Source organism: Eublepharis macularius, chromosome 17 (genome assembly GCF_028583425.1).
Source record: "Eublepharis macularius isolate TG4126 chromosome 17, MPM_Emac_v1.0, whole genome shotgun sequence".
Lineage (NCBI taxonomy): Eukaryota > Metazoa > Chordata > Lepidosauria > Squamata > Eublepharidae > Eublepharis > Eublepharis macularius.
This window is the reverse complement of record NC_072806.1, coordinates 29,151,886-29,176,956: the sequence shown is the minus strand read 5'-3', so window position 1 is coordinate 29,176,956 and position 25,071 is coordinate 29,151,886. Positions and strand designations below refer to the sequence as shown.

Here is a 25,071-nt window from a genome sequence, read left to right as displayed (position 1 = left end):
GCAATTCCAATGTCCGACACACGCAGCAGTTACTTCAAGCTAGTTGATGGTGAAGGCATTTCCTTACCAATATGGCGTCCCCACAAATGAATTGGCAGGAGAGGCTATGGAAGCAGATCCAAAGTCAGCTAGCTTCACCTGGCCCGGTTCTGTCAGTAGGATGTTTCCTGCCTTGATATCTCTGGGGAAGACAAGAATGATAATGTCACACCCTGAAGCCTGCTTGTTGGCAGGTTGCAGCGGACTAGATGCAAGTACAGCTGTACAAAAGGGGCAGCAGTGTACCAGTACAGTAAAACCAGTGCTGAACCAATAAACCATTTACTCTGTGTGAAGTCCAAAATGGATAGATTTGGGTGAAAAGAGTGCCTAGCAGTGACAGGCCTGGGGGGAGGGGGAGGGAAGCAGTGATTCACTAGTCACAGCCCTCCCCCTGCATAAACAGGACCAGAAACTCAACACACCCCACTTTGGAGAAATACTGAAAGTACAAAACAGGAGGACTAAATTAATCTGGGAATAAGAAAATATAAAGCAATAAGGAGGCACCCACAGAGGACACTAACCAGCTTCTGCAGATACAACGGGAGTTCTTTCCAGCCACCCAAGCATTGGGCTGTCAGTAAGACTCAGGGCTCAGATGACAGTTCTTCTAAGGAAATCAAGTCTTGATATTGGCACATTTTAGTGGAGTTTAGACTTGAGTTCCTTTAGTCTTAATTACAACCCTTAGACCCTCGAGCACTGGAAAGGTTTAAAAACGAGTCTTTTCATTACCCTGCTTGCTGATCGCTTCCCAGGCAGTGCTGTTGCCATTAAATGCCCCATGAGCCTGTCCCTAAAGGCTCCAAATAGGAAACAGCACCGTTTTATTTGCTTTACATAAAAGAGGGGAAACCCTGAAGGACCTGAATGGGCTGCCCTAGTAAGCCAATTCTCTACTGCAGACTCCTCAACAGAGAGAGGTAGCATTTGGAGGAGGGGGGCAGGAAAAAAGTGGGGGCCTTCACTTACCTATGAATCATATTGTGGGAATGCAGATATGCTAATCCTTGGAGAGCACCGTGGGTGATGGCAGCTATTTCCACCTCTTGCAAAGGCTTTTTATGGACTTGGAGAAAGAGAAATGCAGTTAACATACCAGCAGGGTGCACACTCTCACACAGAGAAGGAGCAAACCTCAGGAAGGTCTGATGCTATGGATACAGTAACCAGTCCCCAAGCCCAGTGGCCTTCCGTTTGGCTGACCAGAAAAACTAAGAGCTGGTGCCAGAGTTGGTTGCAACCACCTTAATTCCATGGCTGCGCTTCCCAAATATAGCCTCAACACCCAGATCTGACAAACACCCCCTGAACCTTTCTCAATGCCTCTGTATTGTCACAAAACAAAGCAAGGGGTTCCAAAACTGTAACCTCCTCTCCTCTGCCCACTCCCTGCAGGTGCTCCCACACTACTTGCCACAAAGTCAGACTGATGACAGCTTGTCTTTAACTGACAAGAAGTCCATGCTATTAAAAACAAGCATTTGACCACAGCAGAGAGCATTATACCTCATGTGGCTATACTGTGCACGTGCACCTTCTTTGCTCAGTACCACAAGACAGGGGTTACTAAACCAGCAATTCAAAGGTGGACTGTTGCCTGGTTAGGGAAACCACTGATGACAGAAAACTAACACAGAAGCAGATGTATATACTGAGCTTTGGAAATTTGGTTCTACTGGGACACATTAACAGAGGAATTTGGAGACTTCTGTCTTTCACACATGTGTGCACACAGTCAATCAAATATCAAAAGAGCTTACCTTCTAATAAATCTGATGCTGATCCTAAACAGTATTCCATAACAAGCTACACAGAGGGGAGAACAAACTGTTAGAAAATACTAGTTAAGTAGTATGATGCACATCCCTACAATGGGGAACTAACACCACCACCTATATCTCAGAGTCTTCAAGCTTCATCAGAGGATTGCCCAACCTCTCCCAACAAGGCAGAAATCAAGCAATCGCAACCCTCCCATATTTCTTGTGCACCAAATGGCAAGCGCATGAAGCCTGTCTCAGCTGCTAAGTTTCCTGAAGGGGCCACACTGGCCCATGCTGTATAGCTTCACAAGAAAATGCTTTCGCCAGTACTCTAGACACCAGCATTCAGAAATGCATGGGATGAGTGGTAATGACGACTCCACATGACAACGTTTTTAAGCAACCTCAACAAAGTTTCTGAGACAGTATATAAGAACACTTTTGAAAACTCTTGACAAAATCAGTAGGATAAAAAGTGCCAAAACAGTCAGGATGGATTTTTTTTTAAGCATACCTCTCTCCAAATGTCCAGGGAAATAAAACATCTTCGCCTAGCACCTAAAACTCAATAGAGAAGGTGCTAGGTGAACAGCCGGGGAGCGGCATATCACAGATGGGATGCCGCCATTGAAAGATCCTGTCAGCTTCTGGCAGACACCCACCTTACTTCAGAAGGTGAGGGTACATGGATAATGCCTCTGGTGAAAATCTTAATAGCCAGGCAATTTAGTGTGGCAGTAGGTGGCCTTTCAGGCAACTTTCAAAGCCCAAAACAAGCTGAGACTACGGCAAGTCCCAGCATGTGGAAATGTGTCTGGAAATGAACAGAAAGCCAGCAAAGTTCTTTCAGAACTGGCAGGATGCACTCAGATTAATCTACGCAGTCGGAAGCCTTGCTGCTGCTGCTGCAGTGATCAAAACTCACTGCTGTTTCCAATAAGCATTTAAAAACAGAGCGCCTTGCAATGATCGAAACTGAACACGATCACTTTATGGGTAAACAGGCCAGCTAAGAACAGGAAAGGGTATATCAAGTAGAGTTAAGGTACAATGCTCCAAAGATGAGACACAAGCCTCTCTTTGTAGGCCCAGGTCTAAAGATACCCAGACCGTGAATCTGATTTCAAGGGCAACATAACCCTGCTTAGAACCCTGGTTATCGAGATGGTTCACCAACCATGCCTCGGTCTTATGTGGACTGAGCTTTGGTTTACTGGCCTTCATCTAGCCCACTACCACCTCTAAACATCTACTGCAAACATCTACCACCTCATGCAAGTCAGCTGAGAAGAAGTAGAGTTGGATGACCAACGCACACTGGTAAACACTTCACTCCCTTTCAAGATGATGACCCACAATGGTTTTATGTAGGGGTGGAATTGCCAGAAGATGGTTGCCTGAAGATCACAGCTGGTGCACAAGGACACATGGAAGGAGACAGTCCTTCAAATTTTATTCCCAAGCAAGCAAGTGAAAGCCTGTAGCCCTTGTATACAACTGAAAGATGCTCAGAAGGATACTCGCTGCTTAAACAAGATTTGAAGGGACACGTTAGAACTGATACATTTGCGTCCCATGAAGTTAACACCTGAGATGTAGGAGATTTGTTGGTTTCATGAGACACAAGCAGTACGGACACTAGGAAAGTAACAAAACTGAGCATATGATCCTTCTAATTTTCTGTTTTATTTTTTAGTTTTATTAAGAATTCTCTTTTTAACACTGGCCAAGAATGGACCTAAATCAAAACAAAACTATGTTGCATAAATCATCTAGAAAGCATGACAAAACCCAAAAACACAGTTGAATCATTTCAGTTTTCATAAGTAGGTCTTGCTAAAATATCGAAATGCTGATAATATATTTATTTTCAAAATATATGTTCACTATGCTAAAATTTTGAGCAACTATCAAAGGAAGCAGCAAAAGTCTCGTGTTAAACTGTGTCAGAATAAAAGAATTTTTTTTTTTTACTATCCATGTTCCAAATGTTTACAAGCCAAGAAGACTGGATAAAGAAGTTTTACTTCAATAATTTGGAGACGCTACAAGAATTTCATGGGAATTAATGAAGATGAAGGGTGCTCAAGAGATCATCCAAATGACAATCTTGAGATGATAACAAAACTCGAAAAAATCCAGGTATTGAAACGTATCCATTCAATGCTGCCAGTAAGTAGAAATATGTTTATTTTTATACTACCCATAATACACACATTATATTCTTACCCATGCCGTATGCTCCCGTAAATAGCAGCCTTTGTATTCTATACTGTTAGGATGTTTAATTCGCTGAAGGAACTTGACTTCTTTAATGATATCCTGCCATTTCTGTGGAAGAGGAAAACAAAGAGCTTGAAAAAAGATTATTTGGGGGTGGGTGGGATGGGCTAACAAAAAAGTGACCTACTTCAGATAAACACTTCATGCTACCGGCCAGGCAATAGTAGTTGGACAACCTTTGGGAGTGAAGACCATTCTCTGTTGCGTGCCCTCCAGTCTGGGAGAAACCACTTTCACTGTTAAGCTGCTACTGCCAAAGCCAACTTGACTCAAGAGTTTGTTGCCTTCCTCACTTTCACCAACTTTCACCTCTCTCAATATATACTGCCTCTCCTACTGACAAAGGAGCAATATGAAGCAAGAGACTTCAACACCCAATATATTCCAGAAGTTCTCTTCCCAATCAACTACTAGAACTTTGTTCCCAGTCATCCCAAATGTAATTCCCATCTACAATGAAAAACTGGTGTATAGAAACAAGATCTGACAGCCAGGTATTATAGAACAGAGATTCCCAATCTTTGCGGTTTGGAGACCCACAAGTCCAAATTTACTTATGGTATTGGTGACCCACGTGAAAAAAACAGAGCCTGCATAAGTAAAACCGCAAAAGCCCAGGACCCTCTTTTGCAGGCTTCATGAACCACTTTTGGGTTTGGCCCCACGTGTTGGGAAATGTTGGTATAGTGTAATAGATTAGGATTTGGGAGATCCATCCAAGCTCAAATCTCCACTCTGCTCCATAGTTCGCTGGATAACCATGGGCTCTCTCTCAGCTTAATTTATTTTATTTTGAACATTTTAATCTGCTTTTCTACAAGTAAGCTGCTCACATTATTACTAAAAACAAATTTCACATAGCTCAGGAACCATCAACCAGACAGAAGCAGAATTATCAATTACTCTAGCCATCTTCAAACATCCTCCTGAACAATTCTGCCACACAAAGTTTCCAACAGGGGCCTTCCTACCATTTTCAGGAAGGGCATTCAATAATACAGGAGCTGCTACAATGAAAGTTCAAGAACTGGCAGCTACAGATTTTATCTGCCTGCAGGAGGGAATAAAGAGAAGGCATTCAAGATGAGCAGATTTGTCACGCAAGTTCATAATGCATCTTAGAGGTTATTGGGAAGATAAAATAAAGGAGGGGAGGACTATGTATATCATCCTGAAGTCCTTGAAGGAAGAGCAAGAAAAACAAAGTGTGCGTACACGTGGACGCACTCACACACAGAGGATAGGCTCTGTGTGCGCGTGAGAGACAGACAGACAGAGGGAGGGAGGGAAGGAGGGAGGGAAATACAACAACATAATACAGTGCAGACACTTAAGCCTCTGCCCAGTCACCTCTCCTCCCACAAAGCCTTTATGAGGATAAATGAGGCCAAAACTGCATTTTGCACACTGGAGATGTCAATTAGTCATAACTGCAGCATGAGCAGCCTTCTCTCTTTGTAACAGTGGAGCAATCCAGAAAGGGTTTATTAACTGCCCTATCTTTTTCAAAATAAATACTGACCCTCCCACTCAAGACAAACCAGCCCTATTTCTGAACCATGCACCACGCTGCATTGATGTGAACCGAGTATTTATAGTTCAGTGACAATTAAAACTGCAGGACGAGGAGCAGGTACAAATTACACTTTCACCATTGCACAGTTAAACAAATTGTAGAAGGCAGGAAACAAAGTGCAGCTGTATCTCAGACCTCACGGAAAATTCTTCAGTAAGTTATGTCCAGCTCTTCAATGTACAGAGAGCAGCAGTGACTTGCTTGGCATTTGAAGCCTCCGAAGGTGCTCCACTCCGTACCAATATCATCAGGGCTAGCTCGGAATGGCTGAATCTTTTACTAGTAAATACTGTGTTCTCACTGGTCAGTGAGATTGCTACTGTGCAAGAAGTCAAGGCCACAAATCTCTGGCAGGGGCAGATAGGGAAAAGGGCCCCAGAGCCACTACAAGCCAACGCTGGAGGGTGCCTCAGCTTAGCAGTGCCAACAATGGGCACTGGTTTACTTGTTCCTTCCTCCTGCCAACTGTGAGTAGTGCAGGAGGTGGCAATTGGAGAACTGACACCAATGATCACTGCCATTACAAGGTCCACAATAAAAGACCCCTGAGATGCTAGAGTTGGGCTTAGCTTGCACCTGACCATCAATGGCTCCCTAGGGCAGTAGCCCAACAAGAAATTCCTCTCTAAGTTAAATAGCCAGTCAACCCCCTGAACTCTGCATTCAGCTTTAGGCACACAGTCAGTGGCTAAATTAGGCTGTAACACTGCCACTCTGCCTGGCTTGCTGCCCTCGTCATTGCCTCTGAACTAGCTGATAACTTGCTGTCTCTGTCTTGAAAACATGCCTAATAATTACAGCGAGAAGCAAACATTTTAATAACTGGCAATAATACCTCCAGTCTTTGATGCACATTTTTCCCCCTCCCCACAGCCCGACTACTCCATCTTAAGCTGCATCCACACAGTGACAGAGGTCTGTTGTGGATTCACTGCTGCTGCAAACAGCACTTTCCAGTGGCAAAAGAGCACCCATATGGAAATTTTCTCTGCACATTCCTTGGTAGTCCCCTTCATGGTTGCTACCCCCCTCCCCGACATGCCATAAGACGGTTTTTTGCAAGCTGCTATTTAAAAAGTAGTTGCTATACAATGCTACAGCTGTTTTTTAAGCCTGCAAAATGACCCCTGGTAGGCACAGGGGAAGGAAATGAGAGCCAGGAGGAGATGACCACAATATAGTGGCACCTATGTGTGCGGGAGGTTTGAAAAAGCTCACCTTCCCATCCACCCAGCATGAAAACCTGCTTGGCTGGCAATCTCTGAGGGAAGAGCAAAGCAGAGGAAGCCCTGGAAAGTGGACAATTGCTGGACAATGCAGTGTGGATGCTCTGAAAAACAGTACTAGGGTTTGGGAGCCTAGGCAGAGCAAAATGTCTGTGTGAAACCAACTCTAAGTTACCGAACTAGACAGGAATAGAAGGATTTCCTGTGTGCAGATGTCCTATGGCATAAGTGGGCAAAATTACGGCTCACAAGCCTCATCCAGTCTGCAGAAATTTTCATCTAGTTGTCAAGCCGTTTAACAATTCAACTGGAGAATCAGCGCTCCGGTATTAGCTAGCAGGCCAGTCTTCTGAACAAATGGTTGAATGGCTCAAGAGGACCACATTTGTGTGTCTATCTTTTGAGGACCCCAAGCTGGAAACCAGCCGTTTCCACTTCCAAGCACTGGACACTGGCAGAAATGGTGTCCAAATCAGAGCTTGCAAATATGCATTTATATAAAGACCCCAAACAGCTTGTGACCACTGATTTCCCATCCCCTCTTTTATCTTCACAACAATAAGTCTTTGGAATAACCCTATGAGGTAGGCTGAGAGAGACTGACTAGCCCCATCATCAGACAGCAAACTTCCATAGCACAGTGGGAATTTGAACCCAGGTCTCCCAAACCCTAGTCTACAACTAACCACTACATCAAGCTGATTCTCAAAAGCAAAAAAAAGGGGGGGGGCAGGTAGAAAGCCTCCACTCATCCTATCAAGCACAGAATTAATCTTGATCAATGTTCTAGAACTCAGACAGGCCCATGGTTGCTATGAGAAAGTACAACATTCCTCACTTTCAAAGCTTGCTGGTAGTACTCAAAGCTGACCTTAATCTGCCTAGCCTGGAATTTTCCCACGCCTGCACTGTATCTTTGTGAAGTTCCTCAGGATGAATTTGTTCAAAGGGAAAGGTATGAGTTTCTGCTTGGCTTGACTTTTGTTCAGTTATTTATTTACTCAGGCAAGCCTTCCAACCTCGGCCTGTGCATCGGCTGCAGTTGTGTCTATCATTCTTAGCAACTTAAAAAAAACTGAAAGTTAAAAATTAGTTAACTTAAATTCTCAATGCTACAAAACAAGATACAATGTACATGTTTTGTTCTAAATATGTTTGCATAAGCTGCGCTCTATTTTGCAGGACAGCTACAGACGTGAAAGCCTGGAAAAGTTCAGGGAAAAAATCTTCCCCGAGTTTGAGGAGCACTGAAAAAATAACTTGGAAATATTTTCTCTTTTGGAATGAATGAAATGCATTTTTACAGGCAAGGTTTTATTCACTCAGAATGCCTTTATGAAGATTTTTACGGAAGACAATGTGCTGCATTAGATAATTCCGTAACATACTGTAAATATAAATTATAGCACAAAATATATTCTTGAAAAATCTGTATACGAAAACATACTATTGAATAGTTTAATGTTTTTTAATTTACAAAGTTTGTCTCAGTACTCAAATATGCTGCTAGACTTATGACTGTATGAGACAATTACTGTCCAAATAATACACTTTACTATAAAATCTGTGTTTTCCATCTTCAACTTTTAATTTTTTCCTAACTCACATGGCAAAAAATGCTAAGGTAGCACAGAGTGCAGCAGTGTGCAAATCTCTCTCTTTATTATTAGGTGCTTGTAGAAAACTACAGTATTTATACTTTCACACAAATCATACATATTGTACAACGTTCTATGCTAAGTTATGGATGATGCATTTTATGTTAAAGCAGTAAACGTTTAGGTTTGCTAAGAAATTAAGTACGGTATATAATTCATTTTTTTCTGGAAAAAGAAAAACACAGAGACAGGTTTCCGCCATCTTTTAAAAATTTCCAGAAATGTTACACCTCTATGGGCAGTACCACAAACCCCAGCACCATTTAACAGGGAATACACACAAGAATTAATTCACAGAATCTCTGAATAAGCATTCTCCTTTCTGATACTAAGGGTGAGAGCAGGATCATACATTTACTACTTGAATGCCATCCATGCCCCCAAATCACAGGATTTGCATCTCTTTCCACTTTTATTCTGCCCTTCTTCCAAGGAGCTCAGCCTAGTGCATATGGTTCTCTGTGCCCCTATTTGATCCTGAAAACAGCCCTCTGAAGTAGGTTAGGCTGAAAACACAGGACCGGCCCAATGTCACGCAGGAAGCTTTGTGCCTCAATAGGGATTTGCAGCCAGGTCACCTGCCTCTTAGTCCAACCCAGAGCTCTACACTGGTTCTGGCATCCAGCAGATACTGGCGAATCCAAGCTTCTATCGTGTTTTTAAAAAGCAGGCCCTCTTGGATGCAGAATTAAGTTTAAAGTCCTGAAGGTTCCGGGACCAGAGGAGCACTCCTAGAGCTCTGGGGAAGGAACGTCTCCCCAGATGCCATGGCTCCATTCCCCTCCTTAGAATTCTAATCCGGATATCATAGCCCTGATGCACCAGGATTCCTTCAGCACCATTTCTTTTCTTTCTTCTACCACAGACTTAATCTTCCTACCTGGATAGAGTACCTCACCTATGATCTCAAATATAAAAAGGAGCCCTGTGGAACTTTAGCAGACTTCTTGTTTCATAAGCTTTGTCAGACGCACGAAGTGAAACCTAGTCTGGAGATACACGCATGGAGTGGGGGGTTAGAATTTAAAAGGTCATGAAATGCAAAAGGTATCATTTGTGATTATTTCAGTGCAAAACTGGAAGTATACAAGGGTAAGCTCAGTGAGCACTCACAAGAGCAGTAACTGATGGATCACAGTCCACCTTCAGTTTATACCCATTTTCTAAATACAACTTAATTGTTTAAACCTATTTATGAAGTGCTATTAATGTATATTTTACAAGAATAAACAAGCACTTCCATCATGTTGGCAATTTGCAAAACTAATTTTGCTTAAGATCAAGTAATGTAATTTGGCTTCCTGGATTGAAGACACCCTTATCGGGGGGGGGGGGGGGGACATGCAAGTGACAATGCCCAACTGATGCCATAAACAAAGGTCCCTGGCTTTCTTTTCTCATGGCGAAATTTAGCTTAACTCAAGATAGCCGATATAGCAAGCTACAACCAATAGTCTGGAAGTAAACACAACAGCAGATCATGTACCTCATTGGATTGCTTCCCACTGTAAGACATTTTCTTGATGGCCACCACTTCATTGGTGCGCACATCACGTGCCTGTAAACAACAAAACATAATCCATTAGTATTCTGCGGTTGCAGGATCCCATCAAAGAAGTTCAACTTTGTCAGCTCAATCCCACATTGGATCCTGAACCTGGAAGCCCAAGAGATGTCAGGCATGGATTTAGACATCAGTCAGCACCGGCCAAAGGAGAAGAACCAGCTTGACTGTAACTACTGATCTTTGAGTAGTCATCTGCATTCACACCAATGGGCTTCATGCTTGCGCAGAGCAACAATTTGGAAACTCCTAGAGCTACCTTTTAGGCACAAAATCTTCTCAAACAATGAGGCCTCAGATCCTGCATGCCCTGAGGGGAGGAGTTGTGCCTTTACCATTCAGTTCCTTCTGAGTATGCTGCATCAAGTTAAAAGTGACTGTTGGGGGGGAGGTGGGGGGATTACCACTGTCATTGCCTGGATTATCATTCAGAGAACAACAGTTATGGCAAGCAATGCTTTTTTACTTCTTCATGGTTTCCGCATAGCACACGGATGGGTGCAAGCTGACTTAACTGGAGGTAGGTGCAGGATGGCCATCTTCCAAGCAAGGTATCAGTTTGAGCCTGCACAGCAAAGGTGTAGTAATTGATGAAAGTGGATGGCTAAGTAGCCATTCTGCATAAATCTGGTAGTTATATGCTTCTGCCAAAGGCTGAAGATGTTGCTACTGCTCTCAAAAAACGTGCTCCGAGTTTCTCTAGGAGGGTTTTTTTTTTGCTAGTTCATACCAAAGTTGGATTATTTGCACTACCCAGAGAGAGACTGAGTCTCTGAGAAGACACTGGATTTCTTCTCTCTCCTGTCAGAAGAAAGCTATTTTCTCAAATATTAAAAAAAAAGAGCTCTCTGCAAATCCAGGGAGTGCCGGGCTCACTCAGTGCGCTTTGTCAGAGAAGCTGTGTTGCAAGACTAGGTCCTTACTCAAGTGGAAGCCTGAAAGTACTTTGGGTAGGAAATGCAATGTCTGGTCTCAGAACCACTTTACTCTAATGGAATTAGATATAACGAGGATCAGATTTTAGCACACAAAGTTCAGAAGCCCTCCTAGCTGGCCAAACAGAGGTTTAGAAGAACCACTTGGAAGGTGTTCAGACAACTACCAGCAGTAGCCATGGGCTAAAAGGACTTGCCTAACAGTTGTCTAAAAACCGACTGCAGATGCCAAGATTACACTAGGAGTTGAAGACTAAACCGGAGGACAGAGTTGAACAAGCTCCCCTCCCCACACAACTTCTTCACTACAGACTGCTGAAAAAGTGAATGCTCTTGAAGGAGAGGTCACAAAACACAGTGAGGCCAGATGGACCCTCAGAGATGAATGCACCAGTATAAGAGACCAAAGACTGACCAGGTACTCTGCGATAATTTGGGTGTTACCATCCATGATGAACAGTTAAAGAGGGTAAATTAAGAACCTTGCACAATGCGACCGGATTGCTAGGTTGGAAATTTTCACCCCACCCGTCCTATTTAAGAAATGGCAAAAACCTATTGGAGAAATTCATTCATTTAGGGGGGGGGGAAATCAAGGCTTAATAAAGGTATGCTATATCATCATCAAACATTTGGGGGATGTGGGAATTCCATATTTGAAATTATACTATGATGCATTTCAATTCAGACATGATTTTTCTATTACAGAAACTGCAGAAAAGTCATGAGTCTTAATGGAACAATTGAGAACAGTATCGATGCAAATAATTCCAGTTTCCCCCTAGAGCTCAAGGAGAGTGAATGAAATTATAAATCCATTTATCAGATGTACCTTAATTATCTGGAGGTCCTGGATAGCAAAATTAGCTTGGTCTACAGCTACTCTTATGCCCTTCTTAGATCACCCACTTTTTCATAACTGAGATGAGTAATGTTTCTGGGATTGATGGCTGACTGAATCCAGCATGCTGCTCGGTGCAATAAACCCAGGTGCAAGATCCTGCCACAGTGTTGAGAAAGGAGATCCTGCAGTCTAGGAAGCCTGCTGTGTTGGCACCTGGACACTCCTAGCACCTTTGTAAACCATTGCTGATTTGGCCAAAATGGAGAGATGCAGTCTGTGCAATTCCTACCTTTCTTATGGCTTTGATGACAAAGCGGATAGGAGGGAGAGCACAGAACGGGCATTACAGTCGTCTCCGCAGGAAGGCGTTTCTGAGAGATCATGATCGTGCTCTGATTTAGAACAGAAGTGACAGCACTTCACATTCTGAAAAACTGCAAATACGTCTTTCTCAGGAAGACCCAACTGAGAGAAAATAAGATCAAGATATCTGAACAGCATGAGTGGGAGCTCAACAAGCGAACCACAGTACCCTGGCAACTGAGGGTGTTAGCTTGGATGTTTTCCTGCAACGTGGATGGCTGCAACGTGGATGGCGACAGACATGTCAGATTCAATGCATCTCTCCAACAGGCAACACATTCAAGTTGTTATAGGTGCAAGATCTTGTACCATCTTGATTATTTAGCACATGGTGGTTGTGTGTTGTTCTATCCTGCCATGCAGACTAGGGGGTGAAGCACAGGTGACTGATCTTGAGCTTCCTCTCTTGAAATGACCATAGCTGACACAGTCTGTGCCGCAACGGGCATCCCACATTCAGAGAGAGGCATCCGTCATCAGAGTGAGATGAGGTTCTTGAGGAGAAATTGGGCTACTTTGGTCGATGAGTCCACTGACTGAATGTGTCACGGACAGAAATAATGGAAGGACCTCATCGTTAGAGTCCTGCATCATGCAGTGATGATGAAGAAGCTAATACTGCAAAGGCCTCACAATACGGAAGAGCTAAGCTAAGTCCATACATGTACTTTTTGGTCTCGAGGTAGGCCAACTTGACCAATGATGGAGCCTAGCATGGCTCCTGTGCAAAATCCTCCCCTAAAAAGACAAGTGGTTGACAGTTTTGAAAGTCAGGGCTCCAGAAGTGTAGACTTTCCTACCAAAACCATCTTTTTCTTTCCTCTATCGACTGGAGCTGTGTGAGCAATCTGACTATCCTTCCCTTGTGCTGCTTCTACAATAACAAAATTCAGACTTAGAAAGGAGAAGAGAAAGATGCAGCCTTCTGGCTGTACTTTACAGAGGGGGAAAAGGGAGGTACAGAGTACCAGAGGTCTAAGAATGATTATCAAACGTATGAAGAGAACTATTACAGGTACATATAATATTTTATAGAGGCCCCTCAATACATTTAGATGAGAGGGTAGTAGTCAATGGCTTGATCCTCCTCATCTGCATCCAATAAATATGGAAAAGAGGAACAGCAATTGTATTGTTCTGCTCAGACTGGACGATATCAAAAACAGAACCATTTTGCTGCAGTAGTTGTCTGGCCACCTCGATCCCAAGAGTGGTCACCAGCCAGATCTGCTTTGAGGACTTTCAAAGGTCTTCCCACGGAGATAATTTTTGCAGATCAGAGACTACATTTAAGAGGAATCTGAGGCATTTCTAGTTCTGAAGAGTTGGTCAAAAACTGACTGCAGTGGTAATTTGGAAGACTGGGGACGTCGAAGAGGCTGGGGATGGCCTGTGGGCAGGGGTGGCAGAAAGAGAGGGAGGGAATAGATGATTTCTGTGTCTGATGCTCTACAGGCTGTGGAGCCTCAAACTGTGGCTGAATTACCACTGGAGGCATTGACGGAGGCAAGCTCTGGTCAGCTACCTACAAGTCTCTTGACAGGACAGAAACAGTGGCTGTGAGTTTAGACTGTGAAATCAGATCCTTAACAGTGGTTGGTACTGAAGTAGTCACTGTTGGTGCCTAGCTAAAAGGGACAGTAAGCTGAGGTCCATCCCCATAGCTGAAACTTTAAATCACACTTTGGACATGAGCAGAATGATACCAATGTGTATCACTTGATAACAAGTGAGATGACTTCCACTGCAGTTGACCCCAATGGTCAAAGCAAGAGGAGAAGCATAATGCTCTGATGGAAAGTATCACTCCTCCTCCCACTATGAAGAGAACTCTGGGAAAACAGGATGAAAGTATCTATGATCACGGTAGCTTGTTCTCCCAAGAGCCCCTGCGTTGCTATTGAAGACCTTAGATAAGACACCCTGCAGGAGTCTCAGTGTTAAAATAGGGATTGGGACCTCTGCGAAGGCAAGTACCAATTTTGAAAGAGACAGAACTGGCTCTGTCTGCAGTATAATTTCAGGGGTCTTGGAACCTACAAAAACCACAATCACCTCCTCAGCTGTCAGCAGAAAGTCAGGGGTCAATACTGAGGTAGCTGATAGTGCTGAAGCCAGCAGTACAGCACTTTTCGATTGCCTGTGCCTCTTTTTCAGTTTTAAGCCTTAGGGGACTTTAGCCTTTTTCCTTTGTGTCTTTTGAAGAAAAGGCTTGCTATGTTCGTAAGAAAGGAAAGATGACTGATTCTCAGCTAATAAAAGCAGAGCAGACAATAGATTAAGCCATAGCGAGAGAAAGCTCTCCTACAACAGGGTGCAAAGGTCGGAGGCACAATTCTGTCTTGCCTTCTTGGTAAACTTCAAGTAGCTTGGGTGTGAGCCTTCTCAGCAAAATTCACCTAAACATAGGAGACACCGATCATGCCCACTGGTTGATGGTATTTATCCTCTGCAAGACTTACACTTCTTGAAAATGGTTGAGGTTGCTATAGGTGCAAGGGCTAGTGAGCAAAAAAACAAAACAGCCAACTATATACACAACTGCCAACTATATACACAACTGCTGGCATATAAAAATATTTATATTATTATCTAAAGGAAAGCTGTTTTTGTTTTAAACAGAACAAAGTACAAAACCAGCCCCGGAGAGACAAAACTCTCAGTGCTTCCCAAATGCTGCTGCAGGTGCTGCAGACAAAAGGAAATCAAGCAGTACAGGTACAACCCCTCCCCCTGGGGCATGCACAGTCCAAGGCGGTGTTTTCTGAAGAGTCTATGGGACTAAAAACCATCTCCAGAAGGTTCTGAATAATTGCTCTGCACAGGTGCAAAGCCCAGCAGTATCATGTAAAACCCACGGAAAAAATATCCATTTTCCCATCAGTTAAATTGCAGTTGCTGAAATGGGACACTAAGACAAGCGATCCTTCAACTTGCTTTGTCTGACCACTGATCTAGAATGCAACAGGATTGTGTTTGGTTTTTAATATTTTGTGCTTCTTGGGACTGCACTGTCAGCCCTGCAAGCAAAAGGAGTGGGGGGAGAGTTTGGTTCTGGTTGTGTCCATTGCAGAAAAGGAAGAAATCCGTTTTGGTTGGCACCCTCTATGACAGCTTACTGAATTATGAAGCTGAGCAGATTCTGTTTTGGGGTCAACTGCTGGCATTTGCTTCTGCATCCCCTTTCCTTCTCCTCAGTCTGGAAATCCCCCCCCCTCACTTACAGAGACACTGTAAGTCCTCCCTCCATCAGGAGGGGGGAAGGTTCCTCTGAACTCTTCAGAGCTTGGAGAAGTGACAAAATGGTCAATATGCTTAGAATTTCGAAGGAAGTCCCTACAGTGCAGCCTTCTCTATCCACCATGCCATCTAGAGGATATTCAATAGTAAAATCACAGGTCGCACAATTAGAAGCTTGCACTGCATCACTGCCCAAGCAGGTGCTTGGCACTTGTCAAAAGGGGTACAATTCCCAGCTGCATTCTAGAAGGCTAAACTGACAATAGAAGCCAGTGTGCTGCTTTTCAAGCATCTCCACTTTCACACAATGGTGTGCTTTTGTTAGGTCAGTTATTGTTCTGGGGAGGCACTCCTCATTCTTGATGAGACTGTTGGAGTTCAGTACTAAAAACCTTAGCCACAATCCTCCAATTCAAGGCAAATAGGCAACAATGCAAAGCCCTGGTAGTTCCAGGGAGGCCTGTTTTACGAGGGTCACAAGGAAGCCCACCTATTGTCAGTTCCCATGTCTGTCCGAACAGAGGGAGCACAGACAACTGAGTCTGCCCAAAAAGATCCATGCCAGGAGAGGAGGAAGGAAGAGCTGGAGAATCAAATCAAGTATCAACTCAAACTCTGAAACTCATAGCTCCAAGGTAGGGACACCATGCGGAAACATGCAAAGGGGCTGAGGATCCTAATTACAATTGTGAATATTCAACAAGTAAGGATCAAAGAAGTAAGGCATCAGGAAATACCAATTCACCACCACAATTTGGTCTGAGTTCTAGCCATTTGTTCATTCTTCTCCTGAGAACACATGCCCTGCAGACCGTTCAAACTACTTACAAAATAAACAGCTCCAAAGCTTCCATGGCCAATCTCTCGGAGATCTGTGAAGAGCTTTTCTGGATCTTCTTTAAAGAAGAGCTCTGCGATTTCTGGATCCTTCAGGCTGCCCGCTCGGTTGGTGGATGGCATCCTGCCGGGCAGTTACACTAAGTGCCACCTCGATCCAGGGCTCATCTGCATAAAGGAGGTCTCTTCAGCATGGATCTCTGCAAGGGGGAGGAGAGAAAAGCAAAGGCCTGTTACAGACTGGAAAAGAAAATGCTAGTGGCACCATGCCCTAAGCCCACGGTTCCAGCTAGATCAAGGCTCTGCTCTCACACTTCTAAATGGAGTACCTGTTTCCAAGATGCACAACCTACACAAGGGAGACCCTGGATATTGCCAGAAGTGCCCAACATTAAGCCCTTAAGAACCTACTCTACAGAATGGTGGGTCTCCTACATCCTACAATGCATAACTATACAGGACTCCTCCTTTTAAAGGCTGGGCCTTAGCTGTGGCAGATCACAAGGCATCAAAAGCATCCCTGGTTCAACAATTGGTATCTCCTGTAAAAAGACTCCCCAGTGGTAAGGCTGGAAAGAAGTTCAGCCAAAGGCTGGGGAGAGCTTCTGCAAACTGAATGAAACAACGCCAAGATATACGGTATTCTGTTATACTTATGTTCACCTTCAAAGACGCGTTGCATTCCCCCAAAATGACAGTGATGTAACGGAATACTTATCCGCATCTTATTAAGGCTTCCAACTATTCGGATTAAAGATTTTATCTTATAGTCTGAGTAGCATTCAGACCTTGAAGTGAGACCTGAAAACAGCTTTCCCTCCTTTCAGAGAAACTGTTTGACAGGACAAAGTAATTTATAGAGGAGTTCTTGCAATATGCCCCCCACCAAAACACAAAGACTCCTCCTTAGGAGTTTAATAATTTCTTTTATTAAAATAAACTCTAGTTTAATAAAGCAAAATATCAAAATATAAATGCTTATTAAGATAAAACCTACAAAGATGGAACTGACAAAGGCAACAAGAATTAACTCTCCTAACATTTCTCAATTAAATCTAAGTTTAAATCAATCAGATTTACTATGAAATGCATTGAAGTTCCCATAACACTCATTACAACAGTAAGTTTCTCACTTAGATCTTCATGAAATTTATTTCAACCAAAACCCTGATCTGCTATCTGGGTTAACACTTTCATATGTTATCTTATGCAGAATTCTAAGAGCTTTTTCATGGGATAGTATAGATAACAACAACATTCGATTTATATACCACCCTTCAAGAAAACTTAATGCCCACTCAGAGCGGTTTACAAAGAATGTTATTATTATCTCCACAACAAACGCCTTGTGAGGTGGGTGGGGCTGAGAGCTGTGACTAGGCCAAGATCACCCAGCTGGCTTCAAGCGGAGGAGTGGGGAATCAACCTCAGCTCTCCAGATTAGAGTCCCACTGCTCTTAACCACTGCACCAAACTGGCTCTCAAACTACAATTGGGTTGAGATTTAAGTAATTATTCATATTTTCAATCATGTGACATTCTCCCTAGCCAAAAAGTGACACTATGTCCAGCTGCAAGATAAGAGATGTAAATCAGTGAAGATGACAGGAAAAGTTGTGAGCAGATCATCATTGGTCCATTCTAACAATAAGAGAACATTTATCTGATACTGTCTGTGCCCACTATTTTAATTGGCTATCGAAGGTGAAGGAACATCTGTGTAATTATACAACATGCTAGGGAAAAAACTACAATAAAGTTCATACAGAGTTCCCTAAAATACATGCGTATCACTAAGTATAACATGCTCTAATTCATATTTCCATGAGAGTGAAGCAGACAATGAGTACCTGCATGGAGAACACTACTCCTAAGGCCAGGTAAACTAAGTTTGTGACTAACGGAGCATAGATGATCAATACTATAGTTGCATTCCTGGTATTGCCTCAGAGAATCCAGCAAATCCTATTAGCAACGGAGAAGGAAATTCAAGCTGGAAGTCAGATTTGACTAAATATTAAAACCTCCAACTCCATCCATCTCTCTGTGTTCACATGCTTGATAAAAATCAAGAGAACATTAGAAATGATCTTAAAAGGAGGAGCTTGCCTCAGGGGTACAGCGCAGAGAAAATGAAAGCTCTTCCCAGTTTTGAACATTAGTTATTTCAAGGGCACTGGAGCATCTATAACTGAGGTGTGCTGGCTTTCCTGGAAACCGAACATGGATACTTGATCTCTGAAGGCAGAGGCTTTAGCCTGCTGACCAACCCTGAAGGTTTAGGTAAGAGCGGAAATTGCCCCTCCCCATTTTTGCACAACATCCCAGAGGCTAACATTCAGCATAGGATATTGGTAGCTGTGTTTTTGACTCTTTTGGTCAGATCCTGTCTCCTCCCCCTCTGACTCTGCTGGCATTTCAAACTTCTAGGCCTTAAGATGCTGAAGCAGTTGCTAAAAGCAGCCAAGAGCCCCTCTTTCAACTGCTCCCCTCCACGAATTTTGAGAGGTACAAGCTACCTAGGCTTGCTTCCCATTCACATTTAGGCAAACAAGAGGACAGGTTGTGGTTAAAAAAAAATGCTACGTGGAGTTAAAATAATTGGAAGCAATTCAGTTTGTACTCCAGAAACACCCTATCTACAACATTCCTGGCCTAAGAGGAAAAGTCACTAATGCTATACTCTAATCCTCACTGAGGAGCTTAATATTACAGAACAAGTGCTTTTGCGTTTACAGTCTATAGCTGAACCAGACGCAAAACTATCAGGCAGAAAGGCAGGAAGGAGGGGTGTCAGAGTAGGGAACCGATAAGAGAGTGCACACAGTATTGTTTGCAGAATGCTTGTCAGGGAACTGGTAATGAGGTCATGTCCCATCTTTAAGAAGCATCAGATTCTTACAAAAGACATTATTGTTCAAAAAGCAACCCCTATGGTGCCTCCCCCCCCCCCATAGCTGTTAATCAGAGGGATGAGAACTTGACAAGCCTGCCAACCTGCCTCTGGGCAAGGCCCCACGTGCGCAAGATGCAGAAGGAAACTTACAGTCACAGTTACTTCACTGGCGCTCAAAAACAACTCTCTGAGGCACATTCAATTGTGTTGCAAGAAACTCACTGCAGCTTTTCAGTTAAGGTCTCAGAAGTTACACTGCTTATCTGCTCAGTTTCTTGTATCTGCTTAACAAGAATGCAAGCAAAGCCAAGTCACAACCTGAACTATATTCCCCAATGCACTGAAACCACTGCATCTTCCTGCTACCTTTTGCCTTGCTACTAAATTGGGGAGGATTGTTTTGTGTACCGTCATTCACTCAGTTCTCACTTAAGTACCTGCATCACAGGGCAGCAAAAAAAAAATCCCTAAAAATTGTGAGGGCGAGAGTGACTAAGAACAGTCATATTCAATTTTGCAGATGCAGAAATCGTATGGCCCTCCTCCATTGAAGAGTAAAAGGCTTGAGGCTTCTTCAGCTGCAGCCATGGCCTCTGCTAAAGAGCAAATATTGCCATTCGTAAAAAGGTTTCACAATCAGGTGAGGGAAAGGAGAGAAGGCGGTCAGTAGAAAGAAGCAGAAAGCTGAAGGAAAGCTGGCCTAGGACCACTATGAAGCAAAGAAGTGAGGGAAAAGCTGACTTAGAGGTGGAGTAAAGCAGAACTCCTTAGAAATTCCTTCACTCATTGACAAGAAAGCAAATGAACTGCCAAAGAGGGAAGGTACCTTCCATTACTGGTTACAGGAAGCTGTGCTTTGGCCCTGTCTCCCTCTCAAACATGACCTCCTCCTGAGCGGGGATATAAAGTTGTTGCTTGTGAATTTAAGAGTTCTGTTCCTTCAGAGATGTTAGAAGAAACTTGCAGCACAAATTGACTGTCACTTTGATTTACTGAACCTTAACTCTTTGTTAAAAACTGTTCCACCAGAAGAAATGATGAAGCAAGAAGCAGTAGAAATACACTCCTGGGTCCAGAACAGGGCCACTGTTCCCATTCCTTCCCCAAAGACCCAAGAAATTATGGATCAGCACCATAGAGAAGATCCTCTGGGGTCCCACCATATGACTTCACAGGTATCAATCTCCTTGCAGAGAACAATTTGAGAAACATGCTCTCGTGCACAGTGAATGTAAGAAGGTGTGTGGCAAGTGTTCTTCTGTGGTGGTTCCTTGGTTATGGAACATCTTCCCCTGAAGGTCCACCTGGTGCTTCGTTTCAGGTGCCAGGTGAAAATCTTCTGATTTGCCAAGTGTTAATACAGTTTGTATTTTAAGCTGGAGTACCCTCAATGAAACTGTTTTATGCTGATCTCAAAAACTATGACATTCTATAGGGAGGTCTCTAAGTCTGCCCTGTTTCCCTACATATAGGCCTCTCCCTGACAGCTCCCTTTCCCCCAAAACAGGGACAGAGGAAAGTGAATGTAATCCTTTAGAGGCTGGTGTAGCAGGGGCTTTGCCCCTCATAACTGTCCTACTGGGAAAAGTTGAGGAGCCTTTAAATTAAGACACTGTCCTTCCATTTCTTGTTCTCTTTTTATTCCCCAAGCAAGCCTCCACTTCTGAGTTCTCAATATAAAAGGGTCTGCAACACTCAACGTGTGCCCTTCAGGTTCTGGTTCAAAAGGAACGTCTTTCCCTATGAAGCTTAGTGCATGATAGTTGGATCAGGATGTCAAGACCAAAACTTATGCAGATGTGCTCCCAGCTGTTATCACACAAACCCCTTAGATCAGATGCAGCCTTAAAAGTATCCACCAGCAAGTTCCATACCAAAAGTTTTACTGCCTCAACAAGTGGGAATGTTGGTTTCCTTCCCAAGTCATTCTTCTTACTTACCCAACTTGGGGAAAACACAACTAAGAATGTTAACGCCAAATATTATTGGCAATAAAGAGCCTTTGCATGTAGCTGCAAGGCATTCAGTGTATGGCTTGTGGGCTACTAGGAGATGGATAAACTTAATCTAAAGTTTCTAGCTGTCATGGACCAACGTCTTTTGAAAAAGTTACAGCAATAACCAAATACAGCTTTAAAATAAGAAGGTACAAAAAGACACAAGCAAACACTGAAAAATCGCACATGAGGATGCTGGATGATAGCACGAAGAATAACTGAAAATCACCCAACTGGAAAGTTTCTAATTTTGTTTCAATCTTGCTTCAGTCTCTCGGGGTTCATCCTGCGCCTTCATAACCTCTAAGAAAGCTCCTGCTAAACACATTCCCCTGAAAACTCAGTGCACAATCTCCTCTAGGGTAACCCCAACGACAACCAGCTAAAACAAGACAACAACACATTCAACGAGGTGTTTGCTCCAAGTGTTCTGGGGCATCAAAGCCATAACCAGAGCGACCACCGACATAATCCAGAGCTCTTTTCTTATTGCAGACTATGAGCAGGAATGAGTTCCATCTTACAGCACTTCCTCCAGCCCCATCCCACGGCCCTAAAGGGCCTGGGAGGTCTTTCTGTTACGTTGCGCGACGTTCGTTACAATTCCACAGAGTGCACAAAGCAGAGATTAAAATTATCTTCTCAACACACTATTAAATTCTTCCTGAATAGCTTTCAGCACTCTCTCTTATGAATACAGAGGTAAACTAAGAGCTTAACCAAGTTCCCCCCCCCCAAACTAGTATTCCTTTTTAAAAATGCCTGAAAGCAGAATTAAATAGGAAAATACATAAAGCTGGCATGGTGCAGGCTCTATCCATTGCAAATGACAAGCTGAGGATTTGGATCAGCAAAATAAAGCTCCAGGGCACGACTACAGCGATTTCCGCTGGCGCTATGCAGCTGCTCCTGCTCTCGTCAATGGAGCCCGCACAGGAAGTCCCCATGAAGGACCAGGTAAATGGTAACATAAACTGAATCCTTTGTATATGATCACTGGTTACTGAAAGATTCCGCAGGGATTGTACAAAGAAATCCACCTAGAGTTTATAGAAAATGTCCCTACACAAAGCAGCTGTCATTTCACCCCTCTCTGAAGATACCTCAGCAGCCTCCCGTTGGTTTTACTGGACCGAGTCATCTACATACCACAAGCGCTGCAGTTTCTGTCAAAAGGACTAAGCTTTCACAAAGTTTTCTGTTACTCTCCAGCTACTTTGCCACTTAAGGAATTTAGTACCGGGTGATGCTTTGATTTCAAACAGCCTGTTACTTTACACAAAACCCAGTATACAATTCCCTACAGATCTTAATAGCAATGTTCCCACTGATGTCAATGGGACCGGACCCCTAGTTTCTCCTCCTTCCCCAATGGAAATCAAGAGAAGAGACATTTAAAATGAGTTTAGGCAGTGCAAAAGACAATTACGTGCCTTGCAGGTCTGACACACATGCGTACCTCATAAAAACGTCAAATAAAAAATGCCAAATTCTGATACATGTACTTCAGAAAGAAAAAATACGAAGTGAACAACTATACAATATTGCCTTTCAAAACTTATTCTGGCCCCAGATATATATCTTCTATAAGGAAGAGAAGGGAAACGAGAGAAGACACAGTGTTCAAAACTTTCGTATTATCTCAGTATCCATCATAATAATCCTGTTAGGTAGCCAGCTCCAATATTATTCCTTCCTGTAACAGAGACAGGAGATGATGTCCTCAGGCCGAGAGAAGGGCTTGCCCTTAGGTCACCCAGCAAGTTCAAAGCTGAGGCAAAATCTGAACTGGGGATTTCCAGGCTCACAATCCATTTTACAACAGCACCTATATTCCAGAACACAATTCTATTAAGATTACCATCTCAATACAATCCCAACTAAGGGTGGGGGAAGAAAAGATCAGGGAAGAGGAGAGAAGGCATACGGTAGACATCCTGACCATGGTTTTGGGAAGGCATCTCCCACAGAGCTGCACCCTCTCCCTGCCCAAGAACAGTAGCAGTTGCACTTCTAGTTGGACAGTGTCACAAACAAGTCTATTCTCAGAAGACTCCACTGCTGGAAGATACGTCACCCATATTCATCGTTGACCAACCATTCATGGCGCACTGTAACCTGTCGGCCAAGGGCATCCACACAGCAGGGATTGTCTTCCCTTCTATGTGGATTGTCTTCCCTTCTATGTGGATTGTTTTCCCTTCTATGTGAACAGCAATCAGTGTCGTGAAGAACTTGATGCATCTCTCTCACTGGCAACAGGCAAAGCAACTTAGATCGGCTGACACTGTCCTACCCCATTTCTTTATGTAGTAGATGGCAGTCATGTTGTCGATAGCTACCCCTGCTACCTGGGCCTTGGAGTTTGGGGAGAAAAGTGCAGAGGGATTTGTACATAGCTATACTAGGAGTTCTAGACGGCTTAGTATGGGGGCTTCCTTCCTGAGTGGACCAGGAAGGCTGATGCAGCCTGTGTCGCGGTGGGCACTGCAGCCCCAGAGGGGGATACCAGTTGTTGGAATCAGCAGAACAGAATGGCATCCCTTAGTCTAAATGGTGCTGATGAGCCCATTTTAAGGAGGATTTGTCTGAGGAGAACTTAAAAGTCTTCGCCAGGATAGACAGAGGCTACCAAATTTTTGAACTCTATTAGTGTGAAGCTCTTGAATTCTCTTCAGAGAATCATCATTCTGTGCATTTATTTTTATCCTGCTTTTCTCCTCAACAGGGACTCAGTGGCTTAGAACATTCTATTCCCCTCCTCCATTTTTTCACAACCAACATCCTGTAGATTAGACTAAAAGAATGCGACTGGCCCAAGGTCACCCATCAAGTTTCCATAGTAGAAGGATTCAGACCCAGGTTCCCCCGGATCCTAGTGTGACACTCTATCCACTACACCACACCAGCTCTTTGAGCTGAAGAGGCCTTCCCCTTCAAAGGGCAGGTCCTCAATGACGCTTTTGTGCCTGGTGTTAAGTTAGAAGATCTGAGCCAGGCATGCCTTTTTAGGGCTATGGCAGTCACCAATTATTTGGCAGCACCATCAGCTATGTGATTTGCAGTTCTCATCTGATGTTTAATATCCCTCACTGCTTCATCCCAGAAGGTTAGGGCCATAAGTGTTCAAAAGCCAGAGAAAGTTTTTCCCACAGGGAAGGATGTGTATACCTGATAATTATCTTAAAAAATATGGCTCCAGTGATGCAGATCTTACACTCAAATGTAAGCAAGCTTCCTGCTCTGTCAGTCTGTAGGGGAAGATTGGAAGGTTTGTTTGGCCTTACTCAGCACTGGTTTGACGATGATAGAGTTGGCTGGAGGATGAGAGGAAGGAGCAGGCTTCAGTCTGTTGTTGTGCTTCCCTGATTCTGGGAGAATTGAGGCTGTTTCTGCTAGGACTCTTTGGCAAGCTCCAGAAGACTGTGAACTGGTGGAAAGGCAAGTGGGGTATGAGCACTTGAATCAAAGATGTCCAAGGTATGATCCAGTTAATCTGGGGACTGCTTGGCAACATCTAGATCTGATGCAGCAGTCATTCTTATCACAGGCTCAACATATGGTTAGCCATATTCCAAGGGAAAAGCATCATAATGGCCAGACAAGTGTTCCTCATTAGAAGAAGATGGCACTTGGTTGGATTCAATAATGGAATCAATTGGTGATGAGTGGGAGGATTCAGGCAGAGATCATGCTAGAGGAAGAGGAATGGGCTGCTGATGGGTCATATCTGTCAGTCCTGAGGTCCCATGCATATTAGCTGGAACCTCTGCGAGTCAGTGACACAGTCACTCTGGTGTTTACAAGGTGCCAGAAGTGGAAATCAAAACAAAGGCAACATGAG

General features: G+C 43.6%; 1 protein-coding gene across 1 annotated transcript in view; it reads right to left on the bottom strand.

Annotated features, from left to right (window-relative positions):
- TAOK1 (TAO kinase 1) overlaps window positions 1-25,071 on the bottom strand; it is a 71,540-nt gene that overhangs the window by 23,909 nt on the left and 22,560 nt on the right. Inside the window, exons 2-7 of the mRNA XM_055002093.1 lie at window positions 16,326-16,534; window positions 10,038-10,109; window positions 4,038-4,139; window positions 1,806-1,851; window positions 1,015-1,111; window positions 68-181 (exon numbers count right to left, since the gene is read on the bottom strand). Of these exons, the coding sequence (XP_054858068.1) occupies window positions 68-181; window positions 1,015-1,111; window positions 1,806-1,851; window positions 4,038-4,139; window positions 10,038-10,109; window positions 16,326-16,457 (563 nt within the window). The 5' untranslated portion in view covers window positions 16,458-16,534. The remainder of the gene's footprint in view (window positions 1-67; window positions 182-1,014; window positions 1,112-1,805; window positions 1,852-4,037; window positions 4,140-10,037; window positions 10,110-16,325; window positions 16,535-25,071) is intronic.